Consider the following 24,274-nt stretch of genomic DNA (forward strand, 5'->3'; position numbering starts at 1 on the left):
CTCTGTCTCTCTGTCTTTGTCTCTCTTTCTGTCTCTTTCTGTCTGTCTCTCTCTCTCTCTCTCTCTCTCTCTCTGTTTCTCTATCTTTGTCTCTCTTTCTGTCTCTCTCTCTCTCTCTCTCTCTCTCTCTCTCTCTCTCTCTCTCTCTCTCTTTCTTTCTCTCTCTCTCTCTCTCTCTCTCTCTCTCTCTCTCTCTCTGTCTCTCTCTCTCTCTCGCTCTCTCTGTTTCTCTGTCTCTCTGTGTCTCTCTCTCTGTCTCACTCTGTCTCTCTGCTCGGTCCCATGTTTTGTATTGACTGGCATCCACAGCAGAGCCTGGATCGTGACACCCTCTTTCCGTATGGTGGCTCGTCATTAGATTATACACACACACACACACACACACACACACACACACACACACTGTGAGCCTGGGATCAACCCCCAGAGAGAGCCCAGATCTCACCACACCGTCTGATATAAATCACACACGGTGGCTTCACCACATGAAAGACCAACGCCAGCCTCAAGCAGCTGTTGCTCTGTAGACTGATTGCCTACGGAGTGTGTGTGTGTGTGTGTGTGTCTATGTGTGACTGGGTTGTTAGAGGAGTGTGTGTTGTGTGTGTGTCTGTCTGACTGCCACAGAGAGGCTGAGGGACACTGCATGTTAAAGAACAATTTAATCTCCACCCTCGTCTCCTAGTTAAAAAGCTCAGTACATCTTGGAAATACAGCCAGGCAGACATTTTGTCATCGCTGTGAGCCAAATGCATTTTTACATTTCTGCAGAAAATAGGTAATAGTTGTGAGCGCTAAATCTGCCGTTTTCCCTCCAAAACTTTTTTAGGAAGTCTGTATATGGATGATGTCATTCAAAGGATGTTCTCTCCCTTCCTGGACTTCTGTTGTTGTTTCACTATTAGTTAACCAGTGTGGTTATTATTGACCAGAATGTATTCTGTTTGAGTGTATACTTTGCTCGTACAGATGTAGGGTCTTAATTTGAGCAGTTTCTGACAGCAGGAAAATAATCCAGCAACAACAGGAAATGTGAATTATTATATGGAAATAATTAATGGACATTTTTGTAGGGGTTGATATATTTTTTGTTAGGATAAATGAAGGCTAACCCTTTAAAATCGAAATTACAAACTTTAGAATCCTTTTTAAACCTTGAATATACTACAATTTGCATTTCCTGCTGCGCAGGACAACAGAGTGATCAAAGTAAAAGAGGACATCTGCATATAGACAAGACGTTTCATATTTGCAAAAGTGTCAAGCACATGAGTGCATTGCAATGTTTTTCATATGCAGACTGAGAATGGGGTCCAAATTGTGATTTTGACATGTCTTGTTAGTGTTTCAGGTAAGAGAGACCAGTCTTGGTATTTTTATCCACTTTTATTCTGCAATATGACCAATATTTTCTCATATTCAAGTGTGTATGAAAAGAAGTCACTGATTTCTTAAAAAGCTAAATACAATAAGCATTGGATCAAGGCACATACAAGACTGGCCAAAGAGCATTTAATGCACTTTGGTTTTCAGTTCAGGGATTCTTGAAAGATGGGACAATAGTTCCGACTTTTAAGAATCCCTGAGCAACTTTGTAAAGAACAATTAACTTTGAAATTGCGTTAACATAGAAGTAGTAGTGTCTTCAATCTGGAAAAAATACAAAATCATAATTATAATCATAAACAAGGAAATTGGTGACGCTCAGTTTGTATTCAAAAGAAAGCAATTTTTCTCTATGTCCTTTTTTCTTGCCGTGTTTATATCTAGGCTATGTTTGAGGGCAACGTTTGGATGACGTATGGTACAAGGTACTGGAGAATGGCATCCATTGTAGTTTAGCCAGATAGAGATATTGGGGGGTTGTCAGCCTGGGTTAATGTCTTAGGAGAGGGTCTCCTCTCCTCCCCTAAAGGTCTGTGTGCTTCATATGCCCTGTGCTGTTGCCAACAGGACTTACTGACACTCATACACACACACACACACACACACACCTGTTCTATCTGTGCTGTCTCTGTTTCTGTTTTTTCCAAACAGATAAACAAAATGAATCCCCACACTGAACAAAGCAAAGATGTAAAGCGTGACACCTCCATATCTAGTCCATGTTTCAAGAGATACACCCCTCTGGGTCTCTCTGGTTAGGTACATGTAGGTGACTACTCTCTGCTTGTCTCTCGTCAGAGAAAGAAGGCAACACGCCTGCTGTCTCGCTGCTTCGCTCTGGTTTTAATCATCATATTTTTTGCCTTTTTGTTTTTTACCGAACAGCCACAAAACGAGGGTCAAAGGAATGACCTGTGCTTTATTCTACAAGTCTGATTGTTCAACACAGCAATGAAAACCCCCACTTTCACAGTTGACAAGTCATCATATCTCAGTAGAACAGAGTTTGTTTTTTATAGTTGGTTGTTAGGTAACCTTAAGCCAAAGGAAATACAGTACAAATTACTACAAACCCCTAAAATATAGAATTGCAGTTTTAATTACAACATACACTGACCTGTGGCTCAGTGATGGGACTACTATCTGCAATGTGAACCACGTTTGTTCTCCTCTTCGTCATAAAATGTCCTTAAATATAAATTATATGGGCAAATGTACAGAAGAACATTGCTTTCCCACTCAGTCTTTTAGATCCAGTGTTTTATAACAAAGTCTTATAGCCACTTAGTTTCAAGTCATCAACGAACGCACTCATTTATAATGAAATGTCCTGCGTTATCAATATCATGAATGGGAGTGGTCTGAATCAGGTATTCCACTGTCTCTGTAGCTCCTGTTGCTAATACTGGTCTCGCTGTGCGGGCTTTTGTACAGACTCAATCCATTCGGAGGGAAAATCGTATGTATCACAAACTCCTCTTTGGACACGGGCACGGGGTGTATAGGGATCATCTGAAAAGAGGCCTCTCGTATCTCCAAGATTGAGTTATCCTTCTTCGTCCCCGCCTCTGCGTAATCGTCCTTCCTCCGTCGGCCCTTGTTGTAGGTGCAATTCCTGGAAAACAGCGAACCCTTCCTGTGCACGTACCAGCACACGAGCGCCAGCATTATCATTGCCAACAGAGCCACGGCCCCTCCGATGATCGCGGCTAAAGGCAGACTGGAATTGTTGTAAGGCTCCTTTTCCTGCTCGCGGTTCAGTGTCGTGGTGGGGTTGTAGGCCTTCAGAGAACTGGTTTCTGTCTCTATGCAAACTGGCGTCTCGTCTGACAGGTAAATGTTGCTAGTCTCCATGGGAACCATGCATATCCTGTATGAGGATTCCGGTTCTAGAGCTGTTAGGAGGTACTCCGTCCTCTCCCCCTGTACGATGGTCTCCGTGATGGAACCGAACGAAGGGTTGTGGCCCAGTTTTAACCAGCTGAGCCTTAGGGCAGTCATGGGTACGGAAACCCTCCAGGAGATGTGCACTGTCTCTGCACTGCTTGACTTCACACTGATCCTGATGATCTTTCTACCTGATGGTGTCGTAGTACTGCGGTGGTTTTTACTCAGTTCAGGCATTTTCACCACTGGTCTTTTAGTCACAAAGGAGGGCCATTGTGGATGTGAGTGGGGTAAGGTGTTAGAGACAGTGCTGGTCTCGAAGGTAGGGCCCCCCTGGCCCCTGCCCAAGTCAGAGCCTCCACAGTCAAACAAGTCAGTAGACAGATCCTTAATAGCCATGCCTTTCACCTTGTCTGGCCCCTGGCACATAAACCCTCGAACGTTGACCTTTGTCGGCAGCGACCTTAACCAGTCTCTCACCCACTTCATCCGGCAAGTACACTGCCATGGGTTGTTACGGAGCAGGAGCTGCGTGAGGTTATCCAGGTCTTCGAACACTCCCTGAGGTAGACTGCTCAGGTTGTTGCCCGATAGATCCAGTCGATACAGCTGCCTGAGGAAAGCAAAAGCCCCGGCCGGTACTCGGTTGATGTGGTTGTCTTGGAGCTGCAGTTTCTCAAGACTGGTTCCCGGTAAGTTAGCCGGCGGAGACGTCAAGGTGTTTCTCACCAGGGACAGCTCGGTGAGATTAATCAGGTTGATGAAGGCCATCTCGCCGATGCCACGGTTGTTGAGCAGGTTCCCGTCCAGGACGAGTCTCTTTAGGTTGATCAGGTCCTGGAGGGACGCCTCCGATATCGACGAGATGCGGTTGTCGTCGAAGCGCAGCTCCTCGATGGTCTGCGGAAGGCCGGACGGGATGGTGCTCAGATGGTTCCTGGACAGAAAGAGTAGTCTCAGGTGGTTGCTGTCCCTGAACGCTCCGTCCTCGATGCTAACCGCCGAGACGGAGTTATCATCCAGGTGTAGCTCCTCGATCAGTGGGATCTGACCCAGCGACGCATGCGTAATCATCCGAATATTATTCTCCTGTAGATGCAGCTCTTTGACTCCTATCGGCAGGTTTTGGGGGAACTCGTCCAGATTATTACAGTACAGATAGATCTTCTCAACATTGCTTAGCCTCTTCAGATCGGTGGGGATGCCGGCGCTCTTGATCCTGTTGTTTTGGAGGAAGAGTACAGTAGCATCCAGCGGAATGCCGGTAGGAATAGAGGTGAGGCCTCGATCATTACAGTAGATGAAGGTCCCATCACACCGGCAGGCCGAGGGGCAGGAGGCGGAGGTCACCAGTGGGTTAGCCAGACCCAAGAGTAGTCCTACTCTGGTCAGGAAGAGGAGGAAGTTCTTGCATTGGGCGGTCATCTTGTTTCGAGGTTGTGGCGTCTGGTGTAGTCTGGCAGTGTGATCACGCAGGAACCCTTGGGGAGGAGACAGAAGGGTAAAGTTAATGCACAAGGCCTTTAAAGGGAAGCCAACATCCTTGTTTCTAATAATTGCTGTTTGCTTGAATTGTGCTGCCTCAAGCTCTTTCCGCAATAAACGCTCTGCAATATTAGATACGGTTTGTAGGCCCTATGCAGACTATTCAATTGATATAAATTGTTACTATTACGATTTGCCAATCACAGAAAACAAATTAAAGCAACTAGCGAGGCTAAAACTACTTTGAGTGCAAAGGGCTGTTTTCAGGGAACACATATAGCACATACATTCCCATAAGACTTTAGAAACTTCATAAGTTTACAATGTTTTTCCCTTTTCCTCATTTCTTTTTTGTATATAAGAAAATCCTTTAACATCTGGGCTCTCTGCTGAATTCGATCCCTGTGCTTGGGCTTTAGCTTGTAAAAGGTAATAGCTTGGCCTTGGCTGTTTTACACGTTTCTGTATCTTTCTCAAGGCTGCCTTTCATCACTGCTAGTGTGTGTGGGGGGTGTGGGGGGGGGGGGGGGGGGGTTGTGTGTGTGAACAAAGTCAGGCCTTGTTAATGAACTGTTGTGAAAACGTCTCTCTCTTTCTCTCTCTCTCTCCTACATTCACATTCTTACATTAATCTGGCCTAGAGCTCACAAGGTGTGGTAGAAACATTTCTATTTACTGAAACTAAAGGAGAAAATATTCCTCAACTAATAACAATTTCAGTCTTCTGAGGGAGATTCTTTGCATTGTTGGTCAGATTCCTAGGTAGCAGTGGCAGTGCTTTGCAGACTCAATACCATATGTGGAACGGTGTAAACCGAACTGAGCTGCACTCATCAGTCATCCATTCACTCACTACATGGCTGAACTGTTCAGTGATTGGCTCTGACTGGTAGCAGTAGCTGATTTAGAGCAGTTAATAGTGCATGAATAATCATATTTAAGTTACCTTTTAGCACAGCAGTATATCTGTAAGTAAAAGCTGTCACGTGCTGTTCCTCTATATACAGCCACAAACACCATGGAAACAACAAACTATTTCTTAACTAGCACTGCAACAACAAGAGTTCATGACCTCAAATCAATATGGCAAAACAGTAGGTGCAAACTGCTTGTCTGTCTTTCTCCTTTAGTTTATACAATGTTATAAATTGATTTGCATTTTAATGAGGGAAATAAGTATTTGACCCCCTCTCAATCAGAAAGATTTCTGGCTCCCAGGTGTCTTTTATACAGGTAACGAGCTGAGATTAGGAGCACAATCTTAAAGGGAGTGCTCCTAATCTCAGCTTGTTACCTGTATAAAAGAAACCTGTCCACAGAAGCAATCAATCAATCAGATTCCAAACTCTCCACCATGGCCAAGACCAAAGTGCTCTCCAAGGATGTCAGGGACAAGATTGTAGACCTACACAAGGCTGGAATGGGCTACAAGACCATCGCCAAGCAGCTTGGTGAGAAGGTGACAACAGTTGGTGCGATTATTCGCAAATGGAAGAAACACAAAAGAACTGTCAATCTCCCTCGGCCTGGGGCTCCATGCAAGATCTCACCTCGTGGAGTTGCAAAGATCATGAGAACGGTGAGGAATCAGCCCAGAACTACACGGGAGGATCTTGTCAATGATCTCAAGGCAGCTGGGACCATAGTCACCAAGAAAACAATTGGTAACACACTACGCCGTAGCTCAGCTGGTAGAGCACGGCGCTTGTAACGCCAAGGTAGTGGGTTCGATCCCCGGGACCACCCATACACAAAAAATGTATGCACGCATGACTGTAAGTCGCTTTGGATAAAAGCGTCTGCTAAATGGCATATTATTATTATTATATTATAAGGACTGAAATCCTGCAGCGCCCGCAAGGTCCCCCTGCTCAAGAAGCACATATACATGCCCTTCTGAAGTTTGCCAATGAACATCTGAATGATTCAGAGGAGAACTGGGTGAAAGTGTTTTGGTCAGATGAGACCAAAATCGAGCTCTTTGGCATCAACTCAACTCGCCGTGTTTGGAGGAGGAGGAATGCTGCCTATGACCCCAAGAACACCATCCCCACCGTCAAACATGGAGGTGGAAACATTATGCTTTGGGGGTGTTTTTCTGCTAAGGGGACAGGACAACTTCACCGCATCAAAGGGACGATGGACGGGGCCATGTACCGTCAAATCTTGGGTGAGAACCTCCTTCCCTCAGCCAGGGCATTGAAAATGGGTCGTGGATGGGTACTCCAGCATGACAATGACCCAAAACACACGGCCAAGGCAACAAAGGAGTGGTTCAAGAAGAAGCACATTAAGGTCCTGGAGTGGCCTAGCCAGTCTCCAGACCTTAATCCCATATACAATATGTGGAGGGAGCTGAAGGTTCGAGTTGCCAAACGTCAGCCTCGAAACCTTAATGACTTGGAGAAGATCTGCAAAGAGGAGTGGGACAAAATCCCTCCTGAGATGAGTGCAAACCTGGTGGCCAACTACAAGAAACGTCTGACCTCTGTGATTTCCAACAAGGGTTTTGACACCAAGTACTAAGTCATGTTTTGCAGAGGGGTCAAATACTTATTTCCCTCATTAAAATGCAAATCAATTAATAACATTTTTGACATGTGTTTTTCTGGATTTTTTTTTGTTATTCTGTCTCTCACTGTTCAAATAAACCTACCATAAAAATTATAGACTGATCATGTCTTTGTCAGTGGGCAAACGTACAAAATCAGCAGGGGATCAAATACTTTTTTCCCTCACTGTACTATGACCAGTGAAGTGTGGTTTCCCTTTTAATTAGACAAGTACTGATTTATTACTTTAATTAAGCATTCATGTACTGACCTCTCCTTCCACCACGTCTCATTAGAAAACACAAACACACACACACACACACACACACACACACAAACACACACACACACACCATTATTAGAAACCTTGGTTTGGTCAGTGAGGCGTAAAGAAGCCACAGCCAACATCCAATCATAGCTGTCATACCTGATTTAAAAGGATCCGTAAATAATCCTTCTGCAGCCACCCAAGAATCCTTTCCCGATCCAGCAGATGAAGATGAAGATGTATGTTGAAATCTTTCCTATGAATCCCTTTCAGAAAGGAAAAGTGTATTAGCGTAGTACGAGAGAGAAGGTCTTTGGTTGTAGCCTTGGTTATATTGTGACCCGGGTCAGTGTGTTTGAACTAAACTGATCCGTGTTTGTTCGCTGACCCTCCTCTTGTGTTGTCAGCCTGCTCAGGCCTCTCAGGCCATCAAAGGTTTTGCCATGGAAGATAAGCCAGTAAAAAAAGCATCTCCACTCAAACTCAAAGACAAAGCTGCAGTCTTTCTCCTCTCAAAAGCACAATATTTTGGGTGGTAATATTAAAAAGGAAAGTCCCAATGGTTGTAGTAGTAGTGGTAGAGCCCTTGTATCGTCCAACTTAGCTCAGCAACTCCAATAACCTCAAATGAGATATCTTAGTGTTACATAGAGGCCCCCTCCTCTTAGGGAAGAGACTTGAAACTGCAGCCGAGGTTAGGTCCTCTCAGGAAAGGGAGGGTAATTCCAGCAGGCTCGCCATAGAAAAGAAAAGAAGAACCAAAGCTGGACTGAGCAATGCCAACACCAACCCTGCTTCCAAAGACTCACTCCAGGGCTGTATCACTTATGTACTCCAGCCCTGCAGCAAACCCACAATGCCGTTTTCCCTCTGTGAGCCTGTGGTACATGAATCCAAGGCTGGGGAAGTTCTAGATACCCCAGTAACAGAGTGGTACGTACTCCTCAGGAGACCCGTGGACGACAGGACAATGGTAGGATCTCTCCTCCCAGGCCCAGGCTCCTAGTAGCTTGTTCCCTTACGGTCATACACCTACTCTCTGGACCATGCTGTGTCCTGCTTCTATTCCTGTACCCACACTATTCCGCGTTGGTTGGTTCTCTGAAAAACAGCCAAAGAGACAGAGATCAACGTTATTTAAAATCCATAGGCAATTAGCAATCAATGTATTATCTGTCAGACATACAGTGTCTGTAAGTATGGAGGAGTGAAGGGAAATCATTGGGAAACGTCCCTGGTCAAAAGTAATGCACTTTATAGGGAATAGGGGGCCATTTGAGACGCAACTTTCGAGGTTAATGGATGTCATATGGCTTGCTGGCTGACCTAAATCCAAAGAGACACGCAGCATGGTGCCATTAAGTCTACCTCTGTCTGTTGAACTCCTTCTTCCTCCCTTCTCGCTCAACAATGCATCTCTTTTTGTAATTATAGAGGACAATGCTGTAGGGAAATTCAGAATCAATGAAAGGCGGATTCAGAAATATCTTAACAGAGAAGAGGTTGTGAAGATGCTATTTATTCTATTTTAAATCTCTGTATAGGCTCAATCTTGAGGAATATAGTATCTATCAATAGCACACACATGTTTGATCTATCACTCTGCAGGTTTAATTCCAGCCAGTGTTTTAATGGTATGAACACTAGCCGGGATGAGATGGGTTTGCTTATGGGAGTTGAGACTGAGACAGAGCCCCTAAAGCTTATTAAATGTATCTGTATATCAGGGGGATTTATTTTGCTTTGCCTGAATTAGCCTGGGAGAAAAGCCTGTGCTGCTTCTCTTTGATAGTGGACATAGTTGGTGAGACCCAGATTAACCGCTGTGTTCACTGTGGATTTGTATTTTAAAAAATTATAACATTTTCTCCCCCCTAGCAGCTTACTCAACTGTGATTGTGTGCGTTGCCCTTTACGCCCCCCCACAGCCCTAATATCAGCCCCTCCACCCCAGCACCCCCAAACCCCCCATCTTTTCTTTGCATACGAAAAGCGTCAGTGATCTAGACCCCTGATACAAAGCCAGTGGGATGTTTCCCTCTTGTTCCCTCCTGTCTTGCTCAGTTCACTTGCCTCGTTTTTCAACCAGGGCTGATGCTTCATTCTGCTTCATAAACGACACCCTATTCCCTATATAGTGCACTACTTTTTCAAAAAGTAGTGCACTATGTAGGGAATAGGGTGCCATTTGGGACACACACCTGGCCTCTGAGTTTCTGACTAAGATTAAAGAATGCAATCTGCTCTGTTCTCAGAAAAGAGAAGCGGTCCTTTCTAGACTGAAGCTATGACCAGGGCAACACGCCCCTAAGGCGGCCTCTCTCGCTCCTGAGTGAAATGAAACTCCCTCTTCTGTTCACGCTGCTCAGAAATGTACATGTGAGATTAAGCTTTTTTGAAATGCTCATGAATACAACTGGGCCAGCCACCCCACCTGTGTCCCACCAATACCCTACGCCCTTACCTTCACCCCCCCCCCCCCCTCCCTCCATCCCTCCCTCACAGACACTCTCTCTCTCCATCTCTCTCTCTCTCTCTCTCTCTCTCTCTCTCTCTCTCTCTCTCTCTCTCTCTCTCTCTCTCTCTCTCTCTCTCGTTTTGTTCTTCTATCCTCGTGGTGACCTAAAATTCAAAATCCTATTTTCCCTAACCCTAAACCTAACCCTTACCCTAACCCAAAACATAACTCCTAACCCCGAACCCTAACCCTAATTGTAACCCTTAACCTAACCCCTAAGCTTAAAATAGCCTTTGTCCTCATGGGGATGTGGGAAATGTCCCCACGAGCGAGAATTTTCCTGGTTTTATTATCCTTGTGGGGACCAAAAATCCCCCAACGTCCCCACAAGGATAATAAAACAAGGAAAATTCTCGCTCGTGGGGACATTTCCCACATGGGGACACAGAATAACCAAACCACACAGACACACACACACACACACTGACACACCACTCTCTCTCTTAATTCAATTTCAATTTCAATTCAATGTAAAGGGCTTTATTTGCATGGGAAACATATGTTTACATTGCCAAAGCAAGTGAAATAGATAATAAACAAAAGTGAAATAAACCATAAAAAATTAACAGTAAACATTACACTCACAAAAGTTCCAAAATAATAAAGACATTTCAAATGTCATTATGTGTTGTAATGATGTGTTTCTCTCACAGAGAGAGACGGAGACAAGTTATTTTACTTTATTTGAATACGTATGCTGATTAATATCATGGAGCAGCCTTCCTGGCTTGTCACCCAGTCTCACCCTAACATGATGACTGCCTCTGACTCAGTGTCCAGCCCACAGTGAAAGGAACTGGTGACTTGTTACTAATGTAAGACTGACGCAAGTCCATGTGCACAGGGGAAAGACCCAACATTTATTTTGCATGATGCACTGAACCTAGAGTCCCTTTTAAAAAAAGAGTTGCTATTATTGTGAGAGTTTTGGGAATAGGTTAGAGTTCTGGCTGAGGTAGGGAGGTGGTGTTTGTTTTGGTGGTGTGGTCCGTTTAATATTATTGTGGCAGGGAGGGTCCTGAGGTGGGAGACTTTTTTTGTGGTGTGCTGTCGGGTAGTGTTCCTCTCTGAACCAAGTAGGGGCTATCCTTCACGGTTAGTGCAGACAGCTTGAGTCCCTGGCCTGGTTGGCTGGTTTGCTTCTTGGCTGCCTTTTGCCACACTTATCGGGTTTCTCACCGGAGTGGCTTCATTCTATTGTTCATTACAAGACAAGCATGAGGGCCCTCTACTCTGGGAGATGTCCACTGAGTGGATTTGGATTAGATGTTAAAATGGTTTGGTCAATCGTTTTAATGGTGTTCTCATATTTTAATTCATTCATTTTGTAGAGCTTTGTTTTTATACTGTATAGTTTGTTTTGATCTATAGACACACACACACACACACATATCCCCTTCTTCCCCAACACACACACACACATCCCCTTCTTCCCCAACACACACACACACATCCCCTTCTTCCCCAACACACACACACACACACACATCCCCAACACACACACACACACACACACATCCCCTTCTTCCCCAACACACACACACACACACACACACACATCCCCTTCTTCCCCAACACACACACATACACATCCCCTTCTTCCCCAACACACACACACACACACATATCCCCTTCTTCCCCAACACACACACACATCCCCTTCTTCCCCAACACACACACACACATCCCCTTCTTCCCCAACACACACACACACACACACACACATCCCCTTCTTCCCCAACACACACACACACACACATCCCCTTCTTCCCCAACACACACACACACATCCCCTTCTTCCCCAACACACACACACACACACACATCCCCTTCTGCCCCAACACACACACCAATGTTTTTAACAGCGATGTGAGGTGGAAAAGGGTGCAGGGGTTTTGGGTGATGGATGTCTCTCCCTATTGTCCTAATAAGCTCCTCCTGTAGACGGCAGGAGATTTTTCTAAACCTCCATAACCGGCTTCCGCTCCACTGAATGTGGACTAGCAAAATTAGTATGATTGTGTGTCGACACACACACACACACTTTCAGCTAGCGGAGGGAAAGAGAACATGAGAGACTGACACAACACCACAGGACAGTGATAGATTATAGCCACAGCAAGAGAGATCAACACACCTAAGTGCACTTTAAGTCTAGAAGTCCTGCATCCCAAATGGTAACCCATTCCCTATATAGTGCACTAGAGCCCTATGACCCCTGGTCAAAATTTGTGCACCATATTTGGAATATACAGATGTAGGATCTTAATTTGATCACCCTGGTAGTGTATTTTAGGTTTAAAAAGGCTTCGGAAGTTTGTAATTTCCACTTTGAAATTTCAGATTTAATTTTCCCTTGCAAAAAATGTATCTACCCCTACAAAAATTTCCATTAATTATAATCCACATAATAATTCACATTTCCTATATTTTTCTGCTGTAGCAAACTGGCTCAAATTAAGATCCTACATCTGTAGTGCCATTTGAGACACAGCCAAGGGCCTAAGACTTTATGCCCTCTGGACACAGATCCCAGAGAGAAATAAAGAGATTTGAGAAAACTGAAGCATTTTGGAAATAATTTCATGGCTGTGAAGAAGTATTTTAGATTAAAATGTATTTTTAGTTTCTTTACAAAGTAAGTGATAAAATTACATGGACTAAATTATTAGAGGAAACAGTTAAAATTACCAAAGTTTCTGTGGTTAAATATTCATGAGTTTTGGAATGAATTTAAATCACTGTATAGTTCTCCATAGGGAAATCAATGCTGTATTTGTACGTGTTGTAATTTATTTATTTTAGATCACAACATAGTTATAGATAGATTGCAACTACATACATAGCATACAATGGAAATACTGTTGGTTGGTCATCAACTTGTAAGCTTAGAAGTGAGGCTGAGTCTTGCATTTAACATCTTGGAAGATAGATATCCATTTTAGGCAAAAGGAAATACAACAACCATATAATTTAGAATTAGAATTCCCAGTTTCATTTGTTTTAGAATGTAGCCTGTAGGTTATACCTTCTATTGATGTTTCCCCTTGCTGTCAGTTAGTGTTTTTATTTTGTTTCCCTTCCGCTTCTGGCTTTGATTTCAGAGGAAAATATTTGTTATTCTTTAGGATAAATAATAGATTATTTTACTGTACCCCCAGGCACCTTTGCCAACTGTCTCCATTTGTCACTATTCTAAGTAATTGTTAGAGAAAGAGAAAGCGAGAGAGTGTGAGTGAGGAGGGCCGCATAGGGCCTACTGTGAAGCTACTGGGGTGCATAGACACAAAAGAACATTCATGAATGCATCTGAATTCACAGTGAGGGACAGGGACACAGACAGGCAGGCCGTGTTTCAGAAAGAGAATCTATCATAGTTTCAGGGATTTAGGTTTGGTGCGTAACCTCCTTTCTGTTGTTATCTGTTAGATGGGATGAACAACGACGCTGTTACCAGACCATTTGGGGCTATAGAGGAAAGAGAGAGAGGGGATAGGGGTCTGGGGATGAAGGGTGGTCTATAGAAGAGAGAGTGAGATAGAGAGAGGGACAGAGAGAGCGCGAGAGAGAGGTCTGTGGTAGACGGGGGTCTCTCCATTGTAACGCTCTGAAAGGAAGGACAGATTGTTCTGTTGCTGCAGCAGCTGCATGCTTTTTACCACACGGGGGTGGTAGGCACTGCAAGATTTAGGAACCAGCCTTGTGTGTGTGTGTGTGTGTGTGTGTGTGAGGCAGACACACACCAACACACACTATCTATGGACTGGTGCTTGGCTGTCTAGGTTGTAATCGGCTAACAGAACCCCTGTCAAGGTATGGGGGTTACTACTGTTCTAAAGGACAGCAGGCATACTGTAGGCCCTTTAGCCTACATTCCATGTTAACTCTCACATATTTGACTCAAGCAAATGAATGGAATTGGGGTGCTTTGTGAGAAAAGCTCATTTTCTTTCTTGCCTTTTACATTTCTCTTCACTACATTCTCTTTATCTCTCAGTATAATTAGTGATTTCATTCTGGTGGGATTGGAATTGGTGATTAAAAATAGCCTTATTGTTTCATTAATGATGGATAGAATTGAATTAGGCCTAAATGTTGAGAATACGATTACAAATGTAGAGAATAATTGATTGGATTTAGAAATACTGTAAAGGGCCTATCTAATTCTAAAAATTACCGCCTCAGTTTAGTCAAAATAAAAAGTTAAAGCAAAAAATATAAACAGTTTTATTTTTTGGCTATTGTCATATCTTTGTCTAGTAGATGAGACATGTATGTGGTTGAATGTGATGTAAAGGGACTATCTATTTCTAATCATTACTTAGTTTAAAAAGTAAAAGTTAAGAAGGCAACAAAAGATGTTATCATATTATTCTCCGTCCTTTGTCTAGATAAACACATGTCTGTAGTGACCTGGTTAGCCTACTAGACTGATCTAATCCAGTTAAAGAGATTCTTCCCTGTGAAATCCAATTGACCAGTGACTATGCCCTAGGGCGGTCCACACAGCAGAACAATAGGGTAGCTCTGTCCCCCTACCCTGCCTGACTGACAGACTGATGTAAACAGACCAGGCTATTTGTCAAAAGCTAGTAGCCATTTTGTTTTGTTTTATCAGTGATTAAGACTTGCTTTCATTAGTGTAGCCCGGAGCAGTGTATTGCTAAATAGAATGCTCTGGTGTAGCCTATTGGAATCAGACATTATCTTGTGATGTCCGTTGTTTTTCAGTTATCGGCCTATAGCTACCATTTTGTTTTAATCCGTTGGGTATTACAGTAAAGTTACCTTTCAAGAACTTCCTTTTATATGTGTAATCAGTTTGTATATTGAAACTATAGGCCTAGACATGTCGTTTTGATGTCCTGTTGTTTCTAATGTGAATTGTGTCACGAATAGTGGATTGGGCCTTAAACACCATTTCACCAAGATCAATGGCTGAGTTAATTTCATCCCCCCATAGGCCTATAGCCCTACTACACCGTCATGTGGCTTGCTGCCCTAGATGTTAGCAAATAACCAAGTCCTCAATACACACATAAGGTATGTCCCTATAACAACACCTTTGATCACAGGAGAGGAAACAAAACACCCTTTGTTTCCAGTAGCAGTGTTCATGCTACACTCTTAGAAAAAAGGGTTCCAAAAGGGTTTCTTCGGTTGTCCCCATAGGAGAACCCTTTTTGGTTCCAGGTAGAACCCTTTTGGGTTCCATGTAAAACCCTCTGTGGAAAGGTTCTAACTGGAACCAAAAGTGTTATACCTGGAACCAAAAAGGGTTATTCAAAGGGTTCTCCTATGGAGACAGCTGAAGAACCCTTTTAGGTTCTAGATAGCAACTTTTTTTTCAAAGAATGTTAGGTTTTTGATCATAGATAAATAGGCAATACAAATCAAATCAAATTTTACTCGTCACATGCGCTGAATACAGTAGACCTTAACGTGAAATGCTTACTTACAAGCCCTTAATCAACAATGCAGTTTTTTAAAAAGTAAGAAAACCTGATTATTTAGTAGGCCTAATGCGCAGTTCAGTAACCTTGTGGTAATATTAGATAGGCCTATTTGATATTATTAGATAAATAGTCAGTATCATTATTTTGATCATTGGTAGGATAAAGAGAGAATGCCAATTAAGACTGGACTTTCATTCACACTGACTACGCATCCTCTATAGACAAGCTACAGTAAGTTGATCATAGGCTTAACATTAGTGTGGGAATCTGTTTTATGGAGACCTGTTAAACCGATTATATATAATCGGCTCTATCAGATAATGCTGGTGTTATCATCGAACCAAACCGCGCTTCTTTTTCTGCTTCTGTACTCTTATGGATAAAGACTATAGGTCATTATCTTAAGAGATAAGTGATTGGCGCATGAACGGGTTATGATGTTTCCTCTAGCTTATCACTATCTATGTTATGGCGTATTATACGAACATAACTGACTCAATTGCATAGGGTTGGCGTGGAAATCGGTGCGTTGTTTTAGGAAGCTGGTAGACTAGAGAGAGATTCACTGCAAAATGTGAGCACGCTCCGGGTATGTGGCTATGGCATGCGGAGAGGGAGAGGAGCCTGTATGTTTATTGCGCACACAGAAAGAATACACCACACATAGAAACGCAGCTTGCTTCGGGGCTACCTCTAACCCCTTTGTAGTGAAAACGCACATGGAAAATTCCCTCCCAAAAATGTCTAAATTAAAAAGGCGAGTTGATCTATGTCGCTGAGCTTGTTGTGGCGGTGGGAGAGGAGAGTAGAGGGAGACAAACTCCCACCGGTTGTGAGAGCTGCATTTAGCGGAGTTTTCCCACCAGCTTAAGCTGCCCTCGGTGACAAACCTCCGCTCTCCCTCTCTACCCGATCAGCATCGTAATTTCATACACTCACTGGGGTGTCTTCCAGCTCCTCCGAAGCTTGCTAGGCTACACTCTTAGAAAAAAAGATGCTATCTAGAACCTAAAATGGTTCTTCGGCAGGCCCCATAGGATAACCCTTTGAAGAACCCTTTTTGGTTCCATTTAGAACCCTTTCCACGGAGGGTTCTACATGAAACCCAAAAGAGTTCTACCTGGAATCAAAAAGAGTTCTACCTGGAACCAAAAAGGGTTCTTCAAAGGGTTCTCCTATGGGGACAGCCGAAGAACCCTTTTGGAACCCTTTTTTCTAAGAGTGGCAGATGCTTAGACCGCTCATTCTTCCCAGATATACCACTGTAAAATGTTACAGTGTAGTATTTGTCTTTTATGCAGTTATATCTCCACGATTCATTCCATTATCTCTGCGCCCTCTGTATCCCTCAGTAGGCTATCAGTTTGGAATTTGAAAGATATCGTAGTCAATAAGGGATAGAAAGATAACTCCGCGGTCCCTGTTGCTTCCCTCAGCTGAGGAGTTGAGAGGGTTTGGATAAAGAGTGTATTTATTCGGATCAGTCTAGTCAGTCAGCCGTATGAACGAGCTAGCGGAGCGTCATTGCGGTACTCCGTCTTCGTGGCTGGTAGGACTACTTGCAATGCGGGGAGAGGGACAGACAGACACGGAGGAAAAGGCTGCATTGCCGCCAGAGGTAAAATTGAGCTGCAAGCCGCTGGTTTCTATTGGAACGTCTCGTCTACCCATCGGAGAAACTACGCATTTGGCAAGAGACACACGTCTAGCAAAGGAGCCTTGTGTATTGGAAAGTGACTAGAAAATTAAGAATATTAAGGAATAATCGATGTTTTTTTGTGTTTTTTATCTAGTGCTCTATATTCTGAATAATTCTCAACTATTTTCAGAACTAACTTGATTTTGCTGTTGTGAGCTGTGTGGTTGAATTATGGCCTGTAAAACCACATGCATTAATTTGTTTCTGTTATTTGTTGTAAATCACCTCATACTCTCTCACCATCAACCCAAAAAGAGATTACATTTACATTTGATTCTGAAAGAAAACCTATAGTCTAGTGACAAGGCATACACCCAGAGCTGCAGAATTATTGATGATAGAAAATGTATGCAGCTGTCCTCATTTGAAATAACCAGAAATAGATTCCTTCAAATCTACTCACTTTTTTAATTCCTTCTTTAGAAAAAGGGGGGATACAGGAAAAGAGAAATGCAATAGAACTTCAGCACAACACATAATACACTTACCTCCTGAATGAACTAAGAAGTAAATACTAAATAAATATCCTCCCTAGAAAAGCAGTCTGTAAAATAGAATATATTCCAATCCAAAACACGGAGGATAGAGAATATCTTCAGATCCAAAAAGCCCAGTCTTGAACACCAACCGAATGCTACAGTATAGCTCTGGTATCAGTTCTGTAGCCTGTCTGAAGCTGTAGCAGCAGTACTGGTCTGGTGTGTGTTTATTGGTCCTCAAACACACACCACATACACACTCAAGTCTGCTGGATGTGGTAAAGAGCCCAGGAATGGCAGGACAGATCGCTTGGGCAGAGCGCACTACAAGTGTGAACTTACATCAGCCTCCAGAGCTTCAATAGAGCTAGATAGATAGATGTCATCTGGGGGAGGGGCCTCGCTCGCGCTTTCCCCTCTCTCTCTCTCTCTGTCTGAGTGGTTCAGGGCGTAGTGTTGTGTGAGGCCGCTAGGCGGAGTAGAAGAAAGAGATTGGACATTCTGAGCCTATCGTATGCGATGTGTGTGTAGCGGTAAACAGCAGTGAGAAGATGATGCGGTTCGCAAAGGAGAGGAAACGAGAGCCCTGGCAGTGGGAGGGAGAGGAAGGAAATGTGGGTTGTTATAAAGCTAGATAAAGAGGAAGAGAGGGATGGAGAGAGAGAAGGAGATTATTCTTCTCTATGGAAAATATGGGATATCTGTTGCTGTTTTTATGTGTATCAGTACAAAGTAATAAAGCACTGGGCAAAAACTAGAAAGAGAGGAGTGTGTTTCGGTCAAATAACGGTTGTGTGTGTTTTTGTGAAAGCTGCACGTGTAGGTGAAAGGGGTGTGTGACGAGTCTGTGTGTGTGGGTGTGTGCTCATGTGATGCATATATTTAGCACACTGTGTTTTGTGCCTCTGCCACACACACCTGAGTCTCTGTGAGTTTTTCTGTTCTGCTTCTGGCTCTGCTTCCACCCTGTTTAGAGTTGTGTTTCATGTCTAAATGAATCCAAACTGAGGGTGTGCACTCTGGTACTGCACAGCAGCAGTGAGTCAGCCTGTTAGTAGAGGTTCTGCTGCGGAGCTGACCCAGGCCATGTCTGTGTTCTGCCGCAGAGATGACCCAGGACCATGTATGTGTCTGTGTGTGTGTCAGTGTGTGTGTGTGTTCTGCTGCAGAGATGACCCAGTACACACTGTGCCCTGCCTCGTACCTAGCCCCAGCACATTTCCCCTCCGGCTAACTGAATACACAGTGAGCTCCAGAAGTATCGGGACAGTGACACCTTTTGTTGTTGTTTTGGCTCTGTACTCCAGCACTTTGGATTTGAAATGATACAATGAATATGAGGTTAAAGTGCAGACTGTCAGCTTTAATTTGAGGGTATTGTCATCCATATCAGGTGAACTTATCATACCCCCCCCCCCCAAAAAAAAAATGCTAACCTGCCCTGTTATTGTAATGCTGAGACGTTAGCATGTCAAATCAAATCAAATCAAATCAAATTGTATTGGTCACATGCGCCGAATACAACAGGTGCAGACATTACAGTGAAATGCTTACTTACAGCCCTTAACCAACAGTGCATTTATTTTTAACAAAAAAAGTAAAAATAAAACAACAACAAAAAAAGTGTTGAGAAAAAAAGAGCAGAAGTAAAATAAAATAACAGTAGGGAGGCTATATATACAGGGGGGTACCGGTGCAGAGTCAATGTGTGGGGGCACCGGCTAGTTGAGGTAGTTGAAGTAATATGTACATGTGGGTAGAGTTAAAGTGACTCGCATAAATAATTAACAGAGTAGCAGCAGCGTAAAAAGGATGGGGTGGGGGGGCAGTGCAAATAGTCTGGGTAGCCATGATTAGCTGTTCAGGAGTCTTATGGCTTGGTGGTAGAAGCTGTTGAGAAGTCTTTTGGACCTAGACTTGGCACTCTGGTACCGCTTGCCGTGCGGTAGCAGAGAGAACAGTCTATGACTAGGGTGGCTGGAGTCTTTGACAATTTTGAGGGCCTTCCTCTGACACCGCCTGGTATAGAGGTCCTGGATGGCAGGAAGCTTGGCCCCAGTGATGTACTGGGCCGTCCGCACTACCCTCTGTAGTGCCTTGCGGTCGGAGGCCAAGCAGTTGCCATACCAGGCGGTGATGCAACCAGTCAGGATGCTCTCGATGGTGCAGCTGTATAATTTTTTGAGGATCTGAGGACCCATGCCAAATCTTTTCAGTCTCCTGAGGGGGAATAGGCTTTGTCGTGCCCTCTTCACGACTGTCTTGGAGTGTTTGGACCATGATAGTTCGTTGGTGATGTGGACACCAAGGAACTTGAAGCTCTCAACCTGTTCCACTACAGCCCCGTCAATGAGAATGGGGGCGTGCTCAGTCCTCTTTTTTCCTGTAGTCCACAATCATCTCCTTTGTCTTGGTCACGTTGAGGGAGAGGTTGTTGTCCTGGCACCACACGGCCAGGTCTCTGACCTCCTCCCTATAGGCTGTCTCATCGTTGCCGGTGATCAGGCCTACCACTGTTGTGTCGTCGGCAAACTTAATGATGGTGTTGGAGTCGTGCCTGGCCATGCAGTCATGGGTGAACAGAGAGTACAGGAGGGGACTGAGCACGCACCCCTGAGGGGCCCCCGTGTTGAGGATCAGTGTGGCAGATGTGTTGTTACCTACCCTTACCACCTGGGGGCGGCCCATCAGGAAGTCCAGGATCCAGTTGCAGAGGGAGGTGTTTAGTCCCAGGATCCTTAGCTTAGTGATGAGCTTAGAGGGCACTATGGTGTTGAATGCTGAGCTGTAGTCAATGAATAGCATTCTCACGTAGGTGTTCCTCTTGTCCAGGTGGGAAAGGGCAGTGTGGAGTGCAATAGAGATTGCATCATCTGTGGATCTGTTGGGGCGGTATGCAAATTGGAGTGGGTCTAGGGTTTCTGGGATAATGCTGTTGATGTGAGCCATGACCAGCCTTTCAGAGCACTTCATGGCTACAGACGTCAGTGCTACGGGTTGGTAGTCATTTAGGCAGGTTATCTTAGAGTCCTTGGGCACAGGGACTATGGTGGTCTGCTTGAAACATGTTGGTATTACAGACTCAGTCAGGGACATGTTGAAAATGTCAGTGAAGACACTTGCCAGTTGGTCAGCACATGCTCGGAGTACACGTCCTGGTAATCCGTCTGGCCCTGCGGCCTTGTGAATGTTGACCTGCTTAAAAGTCTTACTCACATCGGCTACGGAGAGCGTGATCACATAGTCATCCGGAACAGCTGGTGCTCTCATGCATGCTTCAGTGTTGCTTGCCTCGAAGCGAGCATATAAGTGGTTTAGCTCTTCTGGTAGGCTTGTGTCACTGGGCAGCTCGCGGCTGTGCTTCCCTTTGTAGTCTGTAATAGTTTTCAAGCCCTGCCACATCCGACGAGCGTCAGAGCCAGTGTAGTACGATTCAATCTTAGTCCTGTATTGACTCTTTGCCTGTTTGATGGTTCGTCGGAGGGCATAGCGGGATTTCTTATAAGCGTCCGGGTTAGAGTCCCTTTCCTTGAAAGCGGCAGCTCTACCCTTTAGCTCAGTGCGGATGTTTCCTGTAATCCATGGCTTCTGGTTGGGGTATGTACGTACGGTCACTGTGGGGACGACATCATCGATGCACTTATTGATGAAGCCAGTGACTGATGTGGTGTACTCCTCAATGCTGTCTGAAGAATCCCTGAACATGTTCCAGTCTGTGCTAGCAAAACAGTCCTGTAGCTTAGCATCTGCGTCATCTGACCACTTTTTTATTAACCGAGTCACTGGTGCTTCCTGCTTTAGTTTTTGCTTATAAGCAGGAATCAGGAGGATAGAGTTATGGTCAGATTTGCCAAATGGAGGGCGAGGGAGAGCTTTGTATGCGTCTCTGTGTGTGGAGTAAAGGTGGTCTAGAGTTTTTTTTCCTCTGGTTGCACATTTAACATGCTGGTAGAAATTAGGTAGAACGGATTTAAGTTTCCCTGCATTAAAGTCCCCGGCCACTAGGAGCGCTGCATCTGGATGAGCGTTTTCCTGTTGATTTATGGCCTTGTACAACTCATTCAGTTCAATCTTAATGCCAGCATTGGTTTGTGGTGGTAAATAGACAGCTATGAAAAATATAGATGAAAACTCTCTTGGTAAATAGTGTGGTCTACAGCTTATCATAAGATACTCTACCTCAGGCGAGCAAAACCTCGAGACTTCCTTAGTATTTGATTTTGTGCACCAGCTGTTGTTTACAAATATACACAGACCGCCACCCCTTGTCTTACCGGAGTCAGCCGTTCTCTCCTGCCGATGTAGCGTATAGCCCGCTAGCTGTATGTTATCCATGTCGTCGTTCAGCCACGACTCGGTCAAACATAAGATATTACAGTTTTTTATGTCCCGTTGGTAGGATAACCGTAATCTTAGGTCATCCAATTTGTTATCCAATGATTGAAGATTGTCTAATAGGATTGATGGAAGAGGCAGTTTACTCGATCGCCGTCGGATCCTTACAAGGCACCCCGATCTACGTCCACGATATCTCCGTCTCTTCCTCATGCAAATGACGGGGATTTGGGCCTTGTCGGGTGTCTGTATGATATCCTTCGCGGCCGCCTCGTTGAAGAAAAAATCTTCGTCCAATACGAGGTGAGTAATCGCTGTCCTGATATCCAGAAGCTCTTTTTGGTTATAAGAGACGATGGCAGAAACACTATGTACAAAATAAATTACAAATAACGCGGAAAAACACACATAATAGTACAAATGGTTAGAGGGCTGTAAAACGGCAGCCATCTTCTCCGGCGTTGTTCTTGGGGCTATGATATTTTTGCGTCTGTAACTTTCTCACTCATCATTATTCAAGATTAATTCAGGATTATTCGTAATCATGGTAGCATCCACATTAATGTAGAAGTGTTTAGAAACATATTCTATTCTTATTTACAATAAATGTGACTCCAAAATATCACAATACATTATTTACCATTCATTTCTATTGAGCACAACATAATCTAAAACACAACCAAAACAAACTGCAAATGCATCCAACAAGTTTGTAGAGTCACAAGTTGATGTAATCATTGCGTGCTTGGAATATGGAACCAAATACTAAACTTGTGACCACTTTAACACACATATAAGTGAATTTGTCCCAATACTTTTGGTCCCCTGAAAACAGGAGGGCTATGTACAAAAAGTGCTGTAATTTCTAAACGGTTCCTCCTATATGGAATGCAATATGCTCAAATGAAAGCTGACAGTCTGCACTTTAACCTCATATTCATTGTATCATTTCAAATCCAAAGTGCTGGAGTACAGAGCCAAAACAACAACAAAAATGTCACTGTCCCGATACTTCTGGAGCTCACTGTATACTGTCTATACACACACACCTCTGAGTTTTCTCAGAACTAGCTAACTGATACAGGGAAGTCCTTGGAACATCTTGTTCTGGCTCTTACATCTCGCCGCATGCAAATAAGGAATACTCTCCCATTCAAATAGAAACATCCTGTACATTCACACATGTATACAGACCCACTCAACCACCCACACACACCTATGTCTGGCCCTGGCCCTCTGTGAAGGACACCATCTCAACCATACACCTACGTTTGGCCATGAAGGTCTCTCTATCGCTCTGCATTCGGACAGGAGAGGATGAGAGGCTAGCAGTACAGGGATAACTGTTGATCACTCCATAGTGAATTAATATGCAAATGAAGGACAAGGTAAATGAAAAACAAAGACAGTTTTTGGCAGCAGGCTATTATGCGTGTTCCCGTTAATTTGGCACGGGTTCAAAACCACCGGAAAGCCGGGAACCCAACGCTACTATCTCTCATAATGTATTCCAGTCGGAGCAAAGAATAAAGACAGAGGCCAGAAAAGAAAGAAAATCACTCTGTCGTCTTACCCTACGCCCCAGAGCAGTTTTCAGGCCTTTGTCTTTTACACAACGATCTCAGCAGCATAGCTACGTTTATTAAACCACTTGATTCTGCTAAGTACGGTCTGGAGTGGTTTTTGACTGGGTCGACAACAGAACAACAGGTTTAGTGTGGAGGTCTGGAGGACATGATGTTGCTATGGAGGCAGGTCTCTCTCTCTCTCTCTCTCTCTCTCTCTCTCTCTCTCGCACTCTCAAAACTGTCCTGGTCCCCGATCTGTTTGTGTTGTATTGCCAACTCCCATTGTCACTGATCTGGGATCAGGCTACACTCTATATACTGTACCAATAAAAGGCTATTTATGGTAAGTGGGACAGGATGGCACGTCAGCCTCGTGCTGTTGTATCTAGCAGTCACAACAGCTGACTACATCTAATCAATTGTCTGATAGCTGGTTTGGTAACACTACATAGAGAAACACATGACACTACAGTCTGATGGCTTGTTGGTAACATTAGAGAGCGAGAGAGAGAGAGAGAGAGAGACCTGCCTCCATAGTAACATCATGTCCTCCAGACCTCCACACTAAACCTGTTGTTCTGTTGTCGACCCAGTCAAAAACCACTCCAGACCGTACTTAGCAGAATCAAGTGGTTTAATAA

The 24,274-nt window shown here is 44.0% G+C and overlaps 2 protein-coding genes across 3 annotated transcripts in view; one reads left to right on the forward strand and one right to left on the reverse strand.

Annotated features, from left to right (window-relative positions):
- LOC311123960 (ADP-ribose glycohydrolase MACROD2-like) overlaps positions 1–24,274 on the forward strand; it is a gene marked incomplete at its 3' end in the record, with an annotated part of 814,537 nt that overhangs the window by 165,137 nt on the left and 625,126 nt on the right.
- On the reverse strand, positions 1,372–18,040 carry LOC311132402 (leucine-rich repeat transmembrane protein FLRT3-like). Of its 2 annotated transcripts, XM_084165680.1 has the most exons (3): positions 17,740–18,040; positions 7,738–8,679; positions 1,372–4,754 (listed from the first exon to the last, which is right to left on the reverse strand). In XM_084165680.1, the coding sequence occupies exon 3, from the start codon at positions 4,696–4,698 to the stop codon at positions 2,731–2,733; it is 1,968 nt and encodes a 655-aa protein (XP_084021806.1). In that variant the 5' UTR covers positions 4,699–4,754; positions 7,738–8,679; positions 17,740–18,040; the 3' UTR covers positions 1,372–2,730. The 2 variants fall into 2 exon arrangements, with proteins under 2 accessions (XP_084021806.1, XP_084021807.1); XM_084165681.1 differs by lacking the exon at positions 17,740–18,040 and having other exon boundaries at positions 7,738–8,731.

This window comes from Coregonus lavaretus, assembly GCF_964263955.1.
Source record: "Coregonus lavaretus genome assembly, chromosome: 1".
Taxonomy (NCBI): domain Eukaryota; kingdom Metazoa; phylum Chordata; class Actinopteri; order Salmoniformes; family Salmonidae; genus Coregonus; species Coregonus lavaretus.

Bases quoted from the DNA above. Each gene is read 5' to 3' on its own strand.
- LOC311132402 (XM_084165680.1), bottom strand. From the start codon at position 4,698: ATGACCGCCCAATGCAAGAACTTCCTCCTCTTCCTGACCAGAGTAGGA.